The 18,501-nt window shown below is 40.3% G+C and overlaps 1 protein-coding gene across 1 annotated transcript in view; it reads right to left on the bottom strand.

Annotated features, from left to right (window-relative positions):
* adcy5 (adenylate cyclase 5) overlaps window positions 1–18,501 on the bottom strand; it is a 62,326-nt gene that overhangs the window by 17,021 nt on the left and 26,804 nt on the right. Inside the window, exons 2-7 of the mRNA XM_055031508.1 lie at window positions 13,048–13,197; window positions 11,750–11,871; window positions 4,927–5,038; window positions 1,954–2,081; window positions 1,620–1,778; window positions 1,347–1,488 (exon numbers count right to left, since the gene is read on the bottom strand). Of these exons, the coding sequence (XP_054887483.1) occupies window positions 1,347–1,488; window positions 1,620–1,778; window positions 1,954–2,081; window positions 4,927–5,038; window positions 11,750–11,871; window positions 13,048–13,197 (813 nt within the window). The remainder of the gene's footprint in view (window positions 1–1,346; window positions 1,489–1,619; window positions 1,779–1,953; window positions 2,082–4,926; window positions 5,039–11,749; window positions 11,872–13,047; window positions 13,198–18,501) is intronic.

Raw genomic sequence — 18,501 nt, 5'->3', positions numbered from 1 at the left:
CACTTACAAATAAGTTGTTCTGAGCCAAAAAGAAACGTTTTATTTTCACATATTATGATTGCAGATTTAAGGGTCTGCCTAGATTCCTTTAAAAATACAAAAAAACAAAACAAAAAAAAAAAAACAGTTTTTAACAGTTTCAGGCAATTTCCCGGGCAGCTCTCTTTATCTCATCTGATATCAGAGCTGAACGGTTTTGTAAAAACTGCAAGAACAAAAATAAAAGTTAACCAAAAAAAGGAGGAAAAATCTAGACTTCAAAAAGTTCCCTTTGTCCTGAACCACAGGCAGCAGAATGAGAATAAAATATCACTTCACATGACTTGCTAACTATAGTCGCAGCTTGTGATACTGCCGGGGGAGGCTGATCAAAAATATCAAGTCATAAACAAACAGGAGGCTCAAGCAGGGAGGCGGCGATGAACTCGGAGCACAAACTCAGCTTACAGACGATATTGGGAGCAAATTAACTTGGAGCTGTTTGCTTTCAAAGAGACGTCTGTCTTTAAAGTAGGAGCTTTTCACATCGACACAAACGTCGCAGTGTTTTACTGGAGTTTTAATGTGAATATTTGTGAAGTGCAATCAAAACCGGAAGCAATAAATGGGAAGCAAAAAGTCAATATTTGAAAAAAATTGCTCAATTTCAGCCCCAACTTTCTTTAGTTTTGAGTTGGATTCAACCAACACCATAAAAGTCTGAATAAAGAGAATATTCCCAATCGCTCTGTATTCACCTGTTTAAACTACCTCTGTTCAGCTTCCACTAAAAACTCGAGGCCCTCCAGACTCCCAGTTACAGCAATAAGTCTCGCCAGTTTTTCACAAATTTGCAAAGTTCAAATCTCAACAAAACTCCACTGCTTTTTCTGATTTTACAGCAAATTTTCTCAAAATTGCTCAAAAACGTTGAGTTTAAGTGAATGCTGCCTCAGCCTTACTTGATGTCAAGTTATAGTCTATAATTGATACAGCGAGTAATAAAAAGACACATTTAACATCATGCATTTGTGCAATAACATTTAAACATTGCTAAGTAGGCAACATAAAATCTCATTTTGATTAAAAAAACACTGAAACAATGACAAAATATCTACTGATATTTTCACATTTTAATTTGTTTTATCAATTCATTCTGGTGTACCCGGCCCTTTAAGAACATTCAGATTTTTAATATGAACCAAACTAAAAAAGAGTTTTATTTTTGCTAAAATAATGATTCTACCATATTTCTTTTTGGCATTTTACTGTTAATTTTTTATTTTTAAATCAACTTTTCAACTTTAAATGAGACAAAGACCATTTCCGTTTTCTTTCATTGCCTCCTTCAGCGTCGAAAGCCGTACCCTTTTCTGACTGCAGCCCACAATGAGGTAGGTTTCTATGTTGCTCCTCTTCAAGTAGGCGTTTCTCTCTCCTCCTGCTCCCGGCTCCACGTCGTAATCCCCGTTCAGGTAGTTCAGGGTGGCCTTTGTGATGTGTATGCGCCTGAAATGAAAGCGTTCCTTTTCTTAAAAAATGCTCTGGATGTTATGTAAATCTCATGCAGCTCGCCCTCCACACTCATCGGGAGGAACGTTTTGGAAGCGAAAGCGGAGAAGGGAGCTCATTGGACGGACCCGGCCTTGCCTCCCGCTTCCATCTGGTTTGCGAGCGTGACGTCGTTGGACCAGACGTCAAACTGCCACTTCCTGAGTCCCAGCACCCCGCAGTGCACCCTGCCGCTGTGGATGCCAACGCGCATGTTCACGTTCACCCCGGTCACCTCCCTCACCAGCCTACAGAAGAAACAAACAAACACAAAAGTGACACAGTTGGCGTGTCTGAATGTACCAGCTGTACTCTCAGTGAATGCTGCTGCTGAGGTTCACTAGTGACTCGTGTTTGCCAGACATGTTTTTTCAGTGTGCCCAGCTTGCAGAAACGGTATATTAACGCCGTTCCCAGACTTACGAGATGGCCTCAATCATGTCCAGCCCCATCTCCACGCAGCAGTGGGCGTGATCGGCTCTGGCCTCTGGCAGCCCAGACACGCAGTAGTAGCAGTCGCCCAGGATCTTGATCCGCAGACAGTGGTTCTCCTGCCGCACGGCACAGGAGCAAGAACGGAAATGTACATTACGGTATTAACCAAGAAGCAAACGTACGTGAAACATTAATGAAGTTCTCTCCATTTTGCTTTAAATATTGTACAAAAACTGCCACAAAATCCCGTGTGATCCAGTGTTCAATTCAAAGCTTTTTGTCAAACATCCCAGCATACAGTACAGCCTAGGAGCCATGTTATATCATGTGGAAATATTAAAAGAATAAAGAAGACATCATACATCTGCCTTTGAGTAAATCTGAGACAGACTTTCTTTTGTGGGAGTGGGATAGGTTTATATTCTTCACTGCAGTAACGTTCATAGTTGGGGTTCCTCAAGCAACATTTACAGGCCCCATTTGAAATTCACTTGAAGATTTAGGTTCGCTGTGATGCTTTGGGTATAAAAACAGTCTTTCAAAAACAGCAACAAAATGTAAAATAGCTGCAACTCTGCCTGAACTGCTTGGACAACTCTTACGGACGGCTCGCATTCGGTGCTACTGGTTAGCAGAAACAACGGCGAAGGCTTTGTTCTTCTTTTGAATGTGTTCTTCTTTGTCTGCCTGTGGCGCAGAATCTCATCGACTAGTGGAAGTAAAACTGCATCAGAGCTGCACAAAATAGCGCAAAAAATCGTCACAACAGCGCCAGTGCATGCAACACCAATATCAAAGAGGACTATTCGAAATGCAATATTTGAGGCAAAATTCCAAAGCAAGAGTTTAAGCCTTTCTCTCTGACGGACCATAAAACGCAAGACCAGCCAAATCTGTGACAAGAGGTGGGACTTATAGTCCAGAAAATACAGTATTTTATTGTATTGCATCTTTGTCATCAGCACTGGGTGGAAATGTCTCTGTCCCTCCTCTGACAGAAACGGAGACGTTTGTTGACTTGCTCACTCGTTATGAAGACTCAACATCGAAGGCTAATTAGCAGCCAACCACTGGAGCTCAGCAGTTTAGCAAACAGATGCTAAGTGACGAAAAGCAGGATTTAAAAATGTCAAACGCAGTCCATTAAAAACAATAAAGAACCTCAGTGTAGATATCATGCTGGGAGTTGATGTGTGAGCCAACATCGAATAAGTCATGTGTGTGTATTTGTGTGTGTTTGCGTGTGCGCATCCCAAGGGTTTGGGAGAGTGTAATGTCTCATGATAGCCACCTGAGTATCTGTTTAGCACACGGACAAAAATACAAAAGGAGCCACTGTGTAAGGAAAGAGTGAGCGTGTGTGTGTGTGTGTGTGTGTGTGTGTGTGTGTGTGTGTGTGTGTGTGTGTGTGTGTGTGTGTGTGTGTGTGTGTGTGTGTGTGTGTGTGTGTGTGTGTGCACATAGAGACAGAAGGTACATCTGGCATGGAGATAAAAGTGTCAGATGCAACATTTCTGCTTTACGACAGCATTATGCCTGTTCAGTTCATAAATATTGATCAGCAGCCGATTGTTTCACCTTTCATAAACAAATGACAGGAACCGAGGATCAGCTCAACACACGCTGACGCTGGATAAATGATAAATATATCAGCATTCCCAAGGTTGTGGGGCAGATATTAATAACTGGGAAGCTTCAGAAAAGGCAGTGAAGATGATATTAATGTTGCTATTTATTTACAAAACTACAGAATCTCCAAGAAGGGATTAAACATAAAAACTATTTTTAGTTTGAACACCACTGCTTTATGCTGCTGTGTCACAATCGTTCTCATCGAAAGTGGAAGTCACTTCAATTTACAAAGTTTTTTTATTTTATTTACTCCAACTACTTCTTTCTACAATCTTTAACGATTTAATTTGACTTAATATCCTTGCAAAAAAAATCTTTGCCGTCCAAACTGACGGCTAATATGTCAGAAATATTTGTTGTCATTTTAAAATTGTTTCATGATTCTTGGAAGTTTCGCAAGATCAATAAATTCATATTCAAATGAGAAGAATTGCTGGAACTTCAATACGTTGAGAGAGAAAAACAAATCAGTGTTCAAATAATAAAGTTTTTAAAGTTCTGATTTCTGATCAGATAGATACATTTTATTTTAACTGCCGATTGTTCTTATTTAGCCAAAGAAAATACATTGAAAGCTGGACTTTGTTTTCCCCATCTGACTTGTCCCCAAACAACAACATTGTTATAAGTCTTGGCTAAATGGCTGCACTCCAAATTCTGCCTAAGCAACATTTGAACCATCTGAACCACACTTAAACACTTAAACACTTCTTTTTTTCTTTCTTTTCATTTCTGAGCTTTGAGAACTGGAAGCTGGACTGGTCTCTGCCCCAACGGGTCTGAAGCTTCTAGACATTAAAACCACAAGCGGTTCTGGTCGGTGTGTGTGTGTGTGTGTGTGTGTGTGTGTGTGTGTGTGTGTGTGTGTGTGTGTGTGTGTGTGTGTGTGTAATCATAAACACTACATATAGAAGTGTAAATGAGGACTAATTGCCAAATTGAAACTAGTCAGGCACCACATTTTATTCAAATTAAAAATGTAAAATAAATCTATTGTGATTTTTTTTTTTTACCTGCCCAACAATAAATAAATCAGACAAAATTTAATAAAACAAAGTAGAACAGAACAAACTGTTAACGCTCAGGCCGCTATAAATTGGGTTTCCGTGTTTGTGATTGACCAATCACAAAACAAGTGGGGAACATGCAACATGACTTTATTTCTTCCTGTATGTCTGTGAGCCTCCATAGCAACCCTCACACTCAAAAAGTCAAAAACAACAGTTCTCAAAGTCTACATGAAGAAAAGACGTAAATAAATAAATAAAAGCATGCAATCCCACTGCAATCCTTGAAAGTTACACATGCCTGCATGCGTTGTGCGCTTACCGCTGCCAACTTGTCAAAGCGGGCGAAAAGCTCATTGAGCGTCATCACCAACTCCTGCGCCGTGCACTGCGACGCCAGACTGGTGAAGCCCTCGATGTCAGCAAACAGGATGCTGCAGAAACACAAAAACAAGAGAGGTAGAACCCGACGTTCTTCCGTCAGCTCACGTCTCAACTAATGGTTTTTCCTCCTCTCACTTTTCACTTCCTGTATTGGTGTTGTTGAAAAGCTTAATGTGACGGCAAAACCTAAGTAAAGGCGAGCCTGACGGGGTTTCCAATTTTCAGAATAATTGTGAAGATCAACTATGAACATTTGGTGTTCGTATTTGCTTGCGTTTGGCATAAAGAGGTATGTGATTGTTGCTAATAACAAGTGGGAATTAAATCAATATAGTTAGTGAGAGCAAACAGTCAACGTGAAGGAATCAGATTACTGTGAAGAGATAAAAGAACGCTGTTCATGCTGAATTTTTCGAATGAAAAGTTGCCGTGTTTTAGCAGCTACGCCGTTTTGTGACCACATATGGTACTCTGCAACTCTAAGTTGCCCAGGGGGGAAAATGGTGAGTGTGAACAGTCGTCTGCCTCCGTGTGCTCGGTGTGAAGCCCGCCTGGAGCGTTGTGACAGGCAGCCGCTCAGATGCACAAATGCAAGAGTTGATGACGGACCGAGAGCAGTTTCAAGTCACACAGATGTTACCGAGCGAGCCTTTATGAACAAATATTTAAATAAGTATTTAAAGCTGCATGCTTTCAAACACCACAGCTACAAACTTCTATGAGACGGATCGACACAGAGTTGTCGATAATTGTTAAGCAGAGTGAAAATGACACATGGTTGTCAACTGGGTTTTTTTTCTCCAAATGGCAATTAATTAGCCAATTGAATATAGAGTTTAATTTAATGTTAGTATAAATGCAGTTGTTCTATGAAGCAAATCAACCAAAATGCATGAAAAAAAAAGAATGCGCCAGTCAGGTTGGGCTTAAAGTGAAACAAATAAAAGACCCTGAACATCCTATTCCCATCTCCAAACACGCACAGAAGCTGGTCCTCATGAGTCCTCACTTCGAAGCCTGAAAGAACGTCACTGGTGATACGCAGAGGGAATTACAAAGGCTACCGGGGTCATTAAGTCCCATTTAATTGTTTCCTTGGTGATGAATGACTGGTCAGTCTGCAACATTAACACTATGAGATCTTGAAGTGAGAGCCGCTGCAGGGGCGGCGGTGGGCCAAGAGGCCACACAGAGCGTCCAGGAGGAAAACGTTGTTCACATTCATCGGGAAGATGTGGAAAGCTGGTCATCATTTTGGCACAAAAGCAGTTTCTCCAATGATTTGAGGCAAGAAGAACATACAAAAAAATGAGATGATAAGGACATTTGTAGCTATGCTCTCCTTCAGCAAAAAAATTCTGAACAATACTTCAATTTATTTTAAAGTTTGGTCTTTTTGGAATACGCCACTTTTATCGACTCAAGGGTCTCCTTACTTATTTTATAAAGAAGTTTGTAACACTATAGGAGACTATTTACACTGTAAGGGTTGATGCCCTCAGTGAGGCCTTGTTGCCCAAACATGGTTTCATCCAATTCATCCAATTTGGTTGTGGTTAACACCATAACCACCATATACTTGCATGGTGGTGTGTTTTCACATCTGTTAAGTCTGGTAGACTCTGTTTGATTTGGGGGAACAAAATTTCAACAATGGTTCCATTTTCAGCCAGTTCACTTTCACGCTGCACTATGTCAAACGATCCGAACTAATTGAAAAACCTGTTCACCCCCTGGCCTGTGGTGGCGCTGCTCCAAGAACTGCTGAAGGGCACAACATGAAAACGACTTCCTTCCTCACAAAATGTGAGTGGCATCAGATTTGAGCAGGATTTGTCTTTTGTTTTTGGGAAAAGATCACGAGTCATTTCTCCTGGCAACGTTAGACTCTCATGAACGTTTTAGGGTGTATTTACCCATAATGCACTGCAGTTCGTTTCCTGCTTTTGGAGCGGTCTCCAGTCTTCTTGCATCAACATATGTATTTATGAAATGACTTCAATCGAACAAAGACCTGGGCTTGTAGGCAGACCAGAGTTCGCTTTTTTAGGTCTAATTTGAGTTCGATTGGCCGTTCATACCACCAAAAATGAACCAAACTTTTTCTACATCGAGGCATTAGTTTGATTAAAGCAGACTAAAGATAGAGGCAGAGTTCAATCTGAACTTTATATTGTGACAAAATTACTATATGTAGTTCAGATTAAAAAAAAAAAAATTATCTCAATTGTTTAATTTATTTACTATTAGACTGCAGAGGTGAACATTTGAGAGGGAAACAATCAGTCTTCTTTCCGATAAATCCAGCTCCTTCTAATGGATCTTAAGGTGTTTCCAGAACACCTCGAGTGCCCAAGAAGCATCCCGATCCGACGCCTGAACCAACTCAATGAAAACAACTTTCTTTTAGCCCGTCTGGTTCTTTAGGTCAGACCCACATCTCATGAAAACATGTAAAAACCAAAGGAGGACTAATAAATTTAATAACCAGTCTGTTTGTGTTTTACAATCCAGGACTAAAAATCTCTTAAAAGTGACAATGGCTACAAAGCATCAGTGTGCTGCTCTCCCGTTATGAGTACCAGCCCTCAGCGATGACGCAAACCCAACCGCGAGTGTGTCCACTCTGAAACCACGGGGTCTTTTATTGTTGTTGTTGCTGCAGGTTCATGTCTTGTTCGCGCTTCCATCAGAAAATGGGAACAAAGGCACTGAAGGTCAGTCCCTCTAATTTATGTAATGCGGTTTGGAGAGTTGCTGGCCTACATACCAGCAACAGCAGCTTCCGTCACAAAGTTCTGTTGGAGAAAATCACTCATACATTTAAAGGGCAACCCTTTGGCCTTACTACACACAAACACGCACGCACACACAAATCTTGCATAATCCCAAAACAAAGCAAATAAAAATCAGGAATTGGATCCACCAGTTCAACTGGACATAACTATCTGTCAGGTCTGCTGGGTCTCATACATTTTATCACTACTGGTAAAATGTTCGAGACTCGTACATTTTGACAAATCCCCCCTGATTTGTCAACGGGGGGGAAGCTACAAGAAAAATAAATTGTGTGCTCGTATACACTACATCTAGAACCACTTTCACAATATTTATACTTTCAGAATCGGCAAAAAAAACTCAAGTGGACGTGTTTGCACTTATGCAGTGTCCAGTCTCATTTACCAACAAAGGCAAATGAAGACATTTCACCTCACTTTTTTTGAACAGCTCTACGGCACTCTGCTGGTAGATGGTAAAGGTACAGTGTGAAATAGGGTGAGGAATAACCCTAACAGCTAGGGCCAGAAAAATATCTGGGTTAGGCATCAATGCAGTTACAGAGACGCATGCTGTTATTGTCGCCTGTGAAGCCTCCTAAAGTCTAAAAGTCTAGGTCCGCCACTATTTACCGTGAGGATAAACTCAAGCTTACGATGGGCACAAAAAACTATATTGCTGGGATTTTTAATTTTGTATGAACAAGAAAACTGATGCCTTTTAAAAAAAGTGACTACATGCAATTATTTTCTTTTCAGCTGTAAAAATACATCACATAATAAAACGATGTAGCCCTATTTTATTTGGGCGACGTTTTATTACATTTATTGGCTTTTACCATGTATGACATACAGTCTATCGCGACAACACATCACAATGAATTTTCAAACACTTTTTATCACCACTTTTGCCTTTATGGGAATAAATACCCAAAAATGTCATGATACATTTTAACCACATAGCTCCTGTTCCTAATTGTCAGCACGCCATTTGTTAAATGAAGCCGATACTCGATGTGATTTTAACCTGCACACATGTTTTGTTTACCTGAGCATCCTCATGACTCATTCCCTGAGGTATGAAATGAATCAAGTAACAGTGCCCCACTCCGAGTGGGTAAAAATGTGCAGCCTCAGCCATCAGAGACAATTTGTGCCTCTGCGCCGGATCAAAAGGATGTAATTACATGCCTTCCATGGTTCATTAACCGATTTGCCACCTCTGTTGTTGCGGCGCTCTGAATTCCTAAATTAAAAGCTGCGGACAGACACACGCATAATGCATCTGTACAGCAGCGGCGACAGGCTTTGGACCCCGAGCGGCTCCCTCTGCCTCCCTCTGCCTCCCTCCGTTTGCCCTCTTGCTCTTTAGTTTTGCCCCTCTTCCTGTTGTCTCGCTGCCACTCAGCGGAGACCCAATTAACCAAAAAAAAAAAAAGCCACGGACTTCTTCCCAAACAAATCCCGGTCACGCCTCATCACCAGACGGCACATTGGTGACCGAAGACAGAACTCGGCCCGGGTCGGTGGACGCTGCTAACGCGCTGCATGCTCTCAGCAAGTTGTGCAACATCTGTTCTCCAACTGATGTTGCACAACATTTATTTTGCAGATTTACACCTGACACTTTTAAAATGAACATTGTTCTTTTATTCTATGAACTACTCACAACATACCTTCGAAATTCCAAGCACACATTTTGTATTCATTTGCAGAAATGATCAAAATAAGGAAAAAGACGCAGTGCTTTCAGATCTTAAATAATGCAAAGAAAACAAGTTAATATTCATTTAGACGTAACAATGCTAATGTCTTAACTCAGGAGTAGTTAAGAAATCAGTATTTGGTGGAATAACTAGGAGGTTTTCAATGGGCTTCAGTGCAGTGGGCTCTTCATTTTTCAGCGCTGTACCACCTGCCTGAAGGCAGCAAAACTCAAACTGCATTTTCTGATACAGGCTCCAGTTATTTAGGTCATATTTCATCCACTTCTATGCAGTTTATTCAAAAATAGATCAACTTCCTGGAGACTTGACAGGAAATTGTCAAGCATAACTTCATTGATGGAGCTATGTGGTGATCTATAAATAGAAGGAGATGGCAGGATAAATACTGTTTTCTTGCTCCACAAGGTGGCGCTCAAACGGACGCCTCTCTTCCAACCATCCATCTGATGCAGTCTCACAGTGTTCATGATTCTCTGCGATACAGCCAAGCTCTAATCATCCTTATTGTTCCAGCAAAAACATATTTTTCACCTATACAAAAACACAACATGGCTTCACTGAAACCTTAAAGATGAACATCAGAGGAGAATAAACAAACAAAAACAGCCAAGCAAAACTGGCCAGATGAGAGAGTCCATTTCCCACCATATGAAATGAAAACCCTACGTTTTGCTCATGTATTTCTCACGAAACACATTAGTGACCCAGAACAGGAAGTTATCCAATATGATTGTATTTGGCAATTTATCACATTAATTCTGAGTGCAAATGAAGAAAAAGATTTGGGTTCGTGTGGTAAATTTCTGTTAAGATTCGACAGACATGACAGTCGAGAGGAAAGGGGAGAATGTTTCCTAAGCGATGCAATGCAGGCTGCGACTGTGCAGTGAAATTTCGCCCAATTCCTTCGTAAGGAGGGTGAATTCATATATATTTAAAGTATTTGTTGTAATCAAAGTGTGCAACACATAAAATTCTAAAACATACATAACGTTTGTTGCCACATGTTGTGCATTAACGTTAAAAATACAACATAAATGACTTCCTGTTTGTTTGTTTTTTTCTTATAAACTAAAAACCCCCTTTGTATTCATAACACTGAGACTCACATTCCACTCTGCATGGATGCTGTGGAAAGAGTTGGGTGAGAAATACTCTGAAAAGTACCATCGAGCATGTTGACATGGCAACGTCTGCACTCTCCCTCCTCGTCTGCCACCGTCTGTGGGTGGGCTGCACTATTCTGGATTAGCATGGATTACATAAATATATATAATGTCATATGTAGTGTTCTTTATTCAAACTATGCTTTTCAATTAGTAGCAGAGTCCACATGTCCACAACAAACAATGGTGGAAATTTTTCTATTAGAGTGCATGCAAACAAAAATGTTGATGTCTGAGAACTGAAAATGAATCTTTTCTTGTTGTATGCTGAAACTGGCATTAACACTGCAGCACAGGTAGCTGCCACAGGAAGCTAGAAAGGGTCAAAGGTTAACTTATTCTGTTCATTGCTTTCTTTTTCCTTTATCAGACTTATAGAGTGAGTTTTCTGAATAGAACATGTTGCGTTGCATTTTTACTGTGTGCATTGTTAAAGTTGTGATATATTTACATGTTGCCGTCGACATAATTTAGTTTAGCTAGGCATCAGAGGTCTAGTTTGAATTTTACAAACATATTTCTAATGACTTGGTAGTTACCCAACCAGACTGATGATTTAAACGGGATTTGATAGAGGGACTCAAAGATTAGGGTGATGGCAAAGATGCCTTGCAACATTAAAGCAATGTGAAAGATTACCAGTTATGATAAAAGCTGTTCAGCATTTACAAGAAGATTTTGTTCACTGTAACATAAATAAAATGTTTGGCATTGATCGTTCCTAGCATGCCATTTGTTAAATAAAATATACCATTTAAAGCAGATTATTTTGCTCCAAAATGCTTTTCTTTTACGTTCTTTAATTGTCGTCTGAGAGACGCCTGGATGATTTTCAAGCTTGACCTGCAAACTGATGTGATTTCTGAATATCTAAGTGTATTTTGAAGGCTTGTCGCTATTCAAAATGCCTTGACACTTAATTTTTCTTCACGTCATGTTTACCTACTGAAAAGAGCATGCAGTGCAAACTGATATTTGCTGATGTTTTGCCTTTTTTGAACATCAAGCATGAGATTTCTTTTTTTAAGCGCTTTGTTCATATCCGTGTTCATCTGGCCTCCCCCTCGTCGTCGCAGCTCCTCTGATGTTACCTGACGTTGTCGTGCTTTTGGATGTAGATCTTGTGAAACATCATGTCCTCCTGCTTGGCATTTATGTCAGCTTTCATCTCCATGGCAACATGACGAGGAAGTACCGAGAGTAAGAGGCGCTCCTGCAGAAAGAGAGAGAGAGAGAGAGAGAAAGAGAGAGAGAGAGAAAGAGAGAGAGAGAGAGAGAGAGAGAGAAAGAGAGAGAGAGAAAGAGAGAGAGAGAGAGACAAAGAGAGAGAGAGAGCAAGAGAGAGAGAGAGAAAGAGAGAGAGAGAGAGAGAGAGAGAGAGAGAAAGAGAGAGAGAGAGAGAGAGACAGAGAGAGAGAGAGGTGAAGTAAGTTTGATGCAAAAGTAAGCAGGGCTTGTCAGAGAATAAAACAAATGCATTTCTGCTGTGATTTGTTTATGGAGACTATCATTTAATAATTTGATGTTTAACAAGTAGTGTCCAGAATTAACAAGTTAATTTACTGGAGATATTTAGCTTATTTTCAATGTTGTCATTGCTATGTTGTTAGAAATTGTAGAAGTAAAATGTACAACTTGTTTCCCTAAACAAAGTTGTACATTTTGTACAAAGTTATTCTAAAAAGAAAAAGAAAACTACTTTACTATGAAGATTTCAAATTTGTATACAAATAAATGTCGTGATTTAAAGTCAAATAATGAGAGATGTAAGTGGAAGCTGCAGCAATGCTGTTTCTTACTTCAGGCTGTATTTCTAAAGATGATACATTTTACTAAGCAGAAATGAAGACGATTCCACAAAACTTTCCGTCACGTGATGCATATGAAGTACACATACATATGTAATGTGCTTTGACTTTACATGCTTGTCACGATAATGGTAAAATATGTATTTGTTAAAGTAATACAAAAAAAGCTAGTTTGTACTTCCATTCCATCATAGCAACCTGATGAATTTTTCCTCCAGTGCCGAGTGAATCTTCATCAGGAAAGAGAGAGAGTCTGCATAGTGCGGTATGAGATTGATTTATGATATTGTCTGGTTGTGGCTGCGACACTTTCTGTGTACTTTCAGGAGCAGGGTCTCATCTGTGTAGCCTTCACTGCTCAAACAAAAGTTGCAATCCTCTTCCTATAACATTTTTAAGCAGATGTGTAATAGTGTGATCAGGCGTTAGATGGAAATTAAAATGACAATAACAACCATACATTTACTGCATATTCTATCAAAAAAAAAAGACCTTACGCACATTAAGTTTGTGTCTCTGTAGTCTTAATCAATCTGCATATTTATGATACAAAATACAGGAAATAATCTCAGATTACCTACCTGCTGCTGGTTTTCCCTCTGGGAGTGGAGGCGAGCCTGGATGCACTCCCTGGTCTCCTGGAAGGCCTGCCTCTGGGAGCCCTCGGCCGGGTAGTGCGTACACACTCCTACAATGTTTGAGCAGGAGAACACCAGGATGTTGGAGACTATCTGTGGAAAGAGGAGGAAAAATGTAAGTGAAACCCGCCGGATAAGCACGTTGTTTTTCTAGTCCTACCAGCTGTTCAGAACTGCTCAAAATGTAGGCAATTTGGGGTTAAGAGCCTTGCCCAGAGGCACATCGACATGTGCTGGAATCGAACCTACAACCTTCCCATTGCAAGACGACAACTCTGCCACACAATCACAGTTGCCCTTTGTAGATTTGCACTTTCTTTCCTTTTCAGATTTATGCAGTTCTTTGTGTTCATGTGTTGCAGAAAATCTGAATAAAACACATCGACGTTCGTGGCTATAATCATGTCATAAAAATGTGAAAACTTCTGGACTTGTAATTTTTGCAAAGCAATACATATACATATATACACACATTTATATCTATATGTATATATGTCCATATATATTCTACCAACTGTTTGACACGTAAAACTTCACAAACATCCAAACGTTTGCTTTGTGGTGTATCTGTTCCAGATCTATGGTTCTCCAGCGAGGTGCCCTTCACTAGACTTTCACATGCCGTGTATTTAGGCTTGAAATACGCAGAGCAAAGACACGAGAAGGCAGAGAGAGACACAAAGTGTTTGAAGCAGGATTTCCCCGCGCTGCAGCTGTTTTCCCTCCGACTGAGAGTAAAGCGCTCTGTTTCCGTCGGCTCCGCCGGTGCGCCTGGCCTCCCTCTCGCCAGAGGGGACAGGCCGTCTCAACCTTCTGCGGGGATTTTTTGACACACCGTTTTTTTGTCCGAATGTCTTCATCCAAGACGGCGCCTGTCTCATTAGAGGACTCCGCAGGGCCGGCTCTCATACTGCCGGCTCGGAACGGTAAGCAGCAGCTCGGAGAAAACTGAGCTGATGCAAAACAAACAGACTTCTGATTTAATTTATGTGTGGTAAAAAGAAAACTGCTAAATCTCCAGGGCGACTCGCGTCACATTATAATATGTACACAACTCATTAGGTGCTACCATCAGAAACAATAAAAACTACTAAGTTTATTTAAATTTAAACACTGTTAAATTTCATTTTAGGGCTAATTACCTCAATCTGTTAAGACTTCTAAATCGGAGCATAATGCTGGACTGAATGGAAACATGCATCGTTTGTAGAATGACAATTAGAAACCCAAGCTTAACCACAAAAAACCAAATTCAGGGATTTCATGGTTTAACTTTAACTGTCATTTTCAAGTGTCTTACTACATGTTGGCATGAGACGCAAAACTTAACTAAACACGTCATGGGAAAAATCGGGAGAGAAAAATGTACATTCCTGCCGCTGTCATTACATTTAGACTGTTAATTAATAAGAAGCCTGATGGCATCAGAACGTCGTTGGTGGAAGGTTTCCTCCAATTTATTGTGAACAAATTTGTTCCTTTTCAGATTTCTTGTTCCTTTGTGGTCATTTTAATATTTCACACACAGAAAGAGAGAAACAATGAAGGAAAATGGGAAGGATGGAGGGACACAAGGTAGAAAGAGGACAGAAGATAGGAGGAGAGGAGGGTTGTGGGAAGGAAGTAAGAGAAGATAGAAGGGAGGAATAGAAAGACAAAACGAAAGAAGGAAAACACAAAAAGAACGCACAACTTTTACATTCTCGTTATTTTACGAGTGCCGCAAAAATGATGGCGCATCTGGACTTTTGGCACTTTCCTAATTTTGAATCACTTGAATCTATTCTGGGAACAAAATACATCCTGATTGAAATGACACGACTCGAAGCATTTCTGGACTTTCAGCTTCATTTGGAGGAAAAAGAACTGTTGGTAGAAGAGGGAGAGATAACCAAAAACAATCTCCACCCATTTCTAACGTGATAACTGAGGCTCCATCTCCATTACAACCGAATGACCAGAACTTTCTATTTTGAACTTCTTCCAAAATAGAACAAAAAAAAACAAACACCACTTTCTAACTTGCTCTATTTCTAGCAAACCTGGCTCTTGTTGTTTCTGGCTTGCAAGCTGTCATAAGCCCAGCCGCTGCAACACTTCGTATCTAATCAACGAGAGCCGAACAGTGAGGCTTGGCAGCGAGCTGAATCACTTCAGGATCACGGGCCGGAACAAACCGGACACACACAACACGTCTGTGACCAGCCAAGAATCCCAACAGCCCAACAGACTTTCATGCGATATCAAGCACAAGGTGGAAGACTCACCTGGAAGCGAGACATGACCTAGAAACATAAAAAAAACATCCAAAATGGAGAGAAGGTGCACTGATTTATTGTTACTGTATATTTTTCCCCCCCGCGTCTTATCAGTAACAGTTTGGCAGTAATGGACTGACTCATAGATAAAGAACCTCTTGGATAAATAAAGTCAAGCCACCAGAGACTGGCCTGACCAAAGAAGTTCATTTCTCATGATATTCTTTATTTTCTCAGCTGCCTCCCATTGACTTTGAGACTGCTATACTTGCATATTATTTCCATAAGTAAAACTGTTTTGAATTTTTAGTCCGTGGTGGGAAACCCAAACGGCTCACCGCACAAGATGAGAAAATGCTTCATATTAACTATAAAAGCAAGACATGGTTTTAGCACTATTTGAGGGAGGAACAATGAAACAATTTTTGTTTTCACAAAAGCAAACAAAAAAAAAGACATGGTTTCTCAAACCACAGCTTGTTTTAAAGAATGTCTAATCAGAGCAAAATGTCCCAGTCGAGGTTCAAGCAGTTCAGGGTCCGACTCAAACCCTTTGCCAAACTTGATGCCGTGTTGAAGAGTTAACCCGGCCGTCTGATTCAGGGTTGTGGGAGCAGGAATCCAACACTTGTTCTCCCAACCAAACAGGAATAGTGAAACAGCCCGAGCCTGAACAGGCAGACGGCTTCAAGCTTGAACCGTAAAATAAATCTTAATGTAAATCCACCAATTTTGGAAAAAAAAAGGTAGCTAGCACTACTGATAGACATCTGCGCACAACCACACAAGCTAACAAAGGTGTTTTTTCTTTTTGTTTACGTTTTTTGACAGCTTCAAAACTAAGCTATTTCGCAGTTGCACTTCTTTCGCGTCATGTGATCAACAACCGGCTGTTCACTGGAGGAAGTGACGAAGTGACTGGAGGATGATGGCGCAGCGTGTTTTTTTTTTTTTTTTTTTTAAATCGACATATCGAGTGATTTTATTTGAATTTCTTTTTTTGGTAAAAACACTGCAATTAAAAAAAATTTGTTTTTCAACCCAAACAAAATTTGTAAAGGAAACGCAGTTACTAGCATCTCTACGCAGCTACGTGATTTTAGATGGACAACACGGAACATGTCCGACACTCAAACGGAAAACAAGCAGAAAATTATATTAATGACCTTAGGTAATATTAATAATTGTGTTAATTAAACTACAGCAAAGCTTTACAATTAATAAGGAGATCAAGACTTAAGCGGACTTCATGTCTGAATGTGTGTTTCTGCTGCCTCCGTGCACTGCAGCCGTGCATGGTGCTTCTCAGAGTGCATGTAGAGTCCCGCCTACACGCTGTCATAGAAACGGCATGCATCAGATAAAGTCTTTCAACAGGTCAATACAGATATTCCCCAGCTGCAGGCTTATTCTATGAATACCGCAAAGGCTCACTCAGGCCTTATTTAGAAACCACATGAGCTTTTCCTCAACGCAGAGGCAAAAAAAAAAAATGTTTAAGGCCGAGATAATCCCCGGGTGCAAACATAGAAATATATCAACACACAAGGCAGCAGAAAAATCTGAGGTCTGAGCTCATTACAGAACAATATACGCAACAGGAGAGAATGATTTTCCGAATCAGACGTCGTGTTTGGCTTAAAATGTGAAAGCTGAGAAATGCTCACACTTTCTCAATCCGTCAACAGAGCGGCTCTCAACAGCAAATTAAGAAAATGTGACTAAGCGACGTTCTGTGTCAGGTTTGCTGGTACAAGTAATTTGCTGCTGCAAAAAAACAACAACAAAAAAAACAAATCCCCGGGTGAGAGATTAAGTTAATAGAAATGTAACGCAAAACTCCAGGCAAAAGTAAAAATAAAAAAAGTATTTTAGTCTTGTTTGTGTTCGTCTCTCTTATTAAGAATCAGCGCTTCATTCGAGGCATTCAATAGAAATTTGCATGCAGGAGAAATGCACAAGATTTTCATTTTGATAAGTCCTTTGATCAGTCCTGGCCTGTGACAAGCCCTTTGGAAATTCAAAAGTTCAACCTTTCCCCAATCAGTGAATGCACCACACTAGTACAGCGGACACACAGCATTCGTCAGGAACCACAGCCGCCCGCTGCTTTGCAAAGCGCCAACCAGTAGCGTTGAGTGGGAAAGATGTAGAAACGTGCCACAAACTCTCTAATGTGGATGTTCTTTAACCAAAGGACGCCACTGTGCACCAGAGTATGCAGAAGGTCAAATGTGGGTAGGATCCATGACGTGAACTTGCACAATCAATGTTTTACGATTTCTATCACTCTAGCACAAGAAGTGAAAAATAAATACATCCATTAGGACCAGTAGCAGATGCGGCTGATCCTCGTTGCCATCAGACATTTAAATGTCGACTTGTCATCTGGTGACATACCAGTTCTGATGTCACACGAGAGGAATCACTTAGAATTATCACTGAAAGAAAACAAGCTGAAGACAAAGAGTTGATGGAGGAATACGCTAGTTATGTACCGTTTCCTCTCTTTCTTGTTTTTTACACTGTGTGACCTAGAGCATTATGGGCAATGTCATTTATTTAGCCAACTGTCTAAGCATCTGGGCCAAATGAATAACAGAAACTAACCATGTTATTTGTTGAAACTTGGTGAGACTTTCGCCCACTTCCGTTCACTGTTGTCTTTTTTTTTTAACTGAACCGCTGTAGTATGAATTAATCTTGTGCGTTCATTCTATTGAAGAAGAAAGAGATAATCCAAGTATCATCCAAGTTTGGCAAATCCAAGTTGATTTGCCAAACAACGTTTGGCAAATCAACTGCCAAAATTTCAGTTTTCACCTCTGACTGTACACTTTACCACAACATTGCAGAGCATTTCTACTTACTAAATGGCACACAGCAAATGGTAAAAAGATGACTTTCAAACCATTTGTCTGTTGTAATGCTTGATAGTAAGGAGAGTTTACCACTAACTTTGATGAGATTGAAATTTGCCTGTTGTATCACGAGTTAGACTCTGCCAGCTCTAACGTGATTTTCAAACAAGCAACCATTGAAGAATGAAGCAAAGAGCCTGATGGCGTGTTTGTGGTTTCCAGTGCAACGCTGATTAACAGGCTTTATGAAAGCAGTGTGAGACGTTGGAAAACATTTA

Source organism: Poeciliopsis prolifica, unplaced genomic scaffold (assembly GCF_027474105.1).
Source record: "Poeciliopsis prolifica strain line A6 unplaced genomic scaffold, Auburn_PproV2 SCAFFOLD007, whole genome shotgun sequence".
NCBI classification, from domain to species: Eukaryota; Metazoa; Chordata; class Actinopteri; order Cyprinodontiformes; family Poeciliidae; genus Poeciliopsis; species Poeciliopsis prolifica.
The sequence above is the reverse complement of the archived record's forward strand: the minus strand, read 5'-3'. Positions and strand labels throughout refer to the sequence as shown.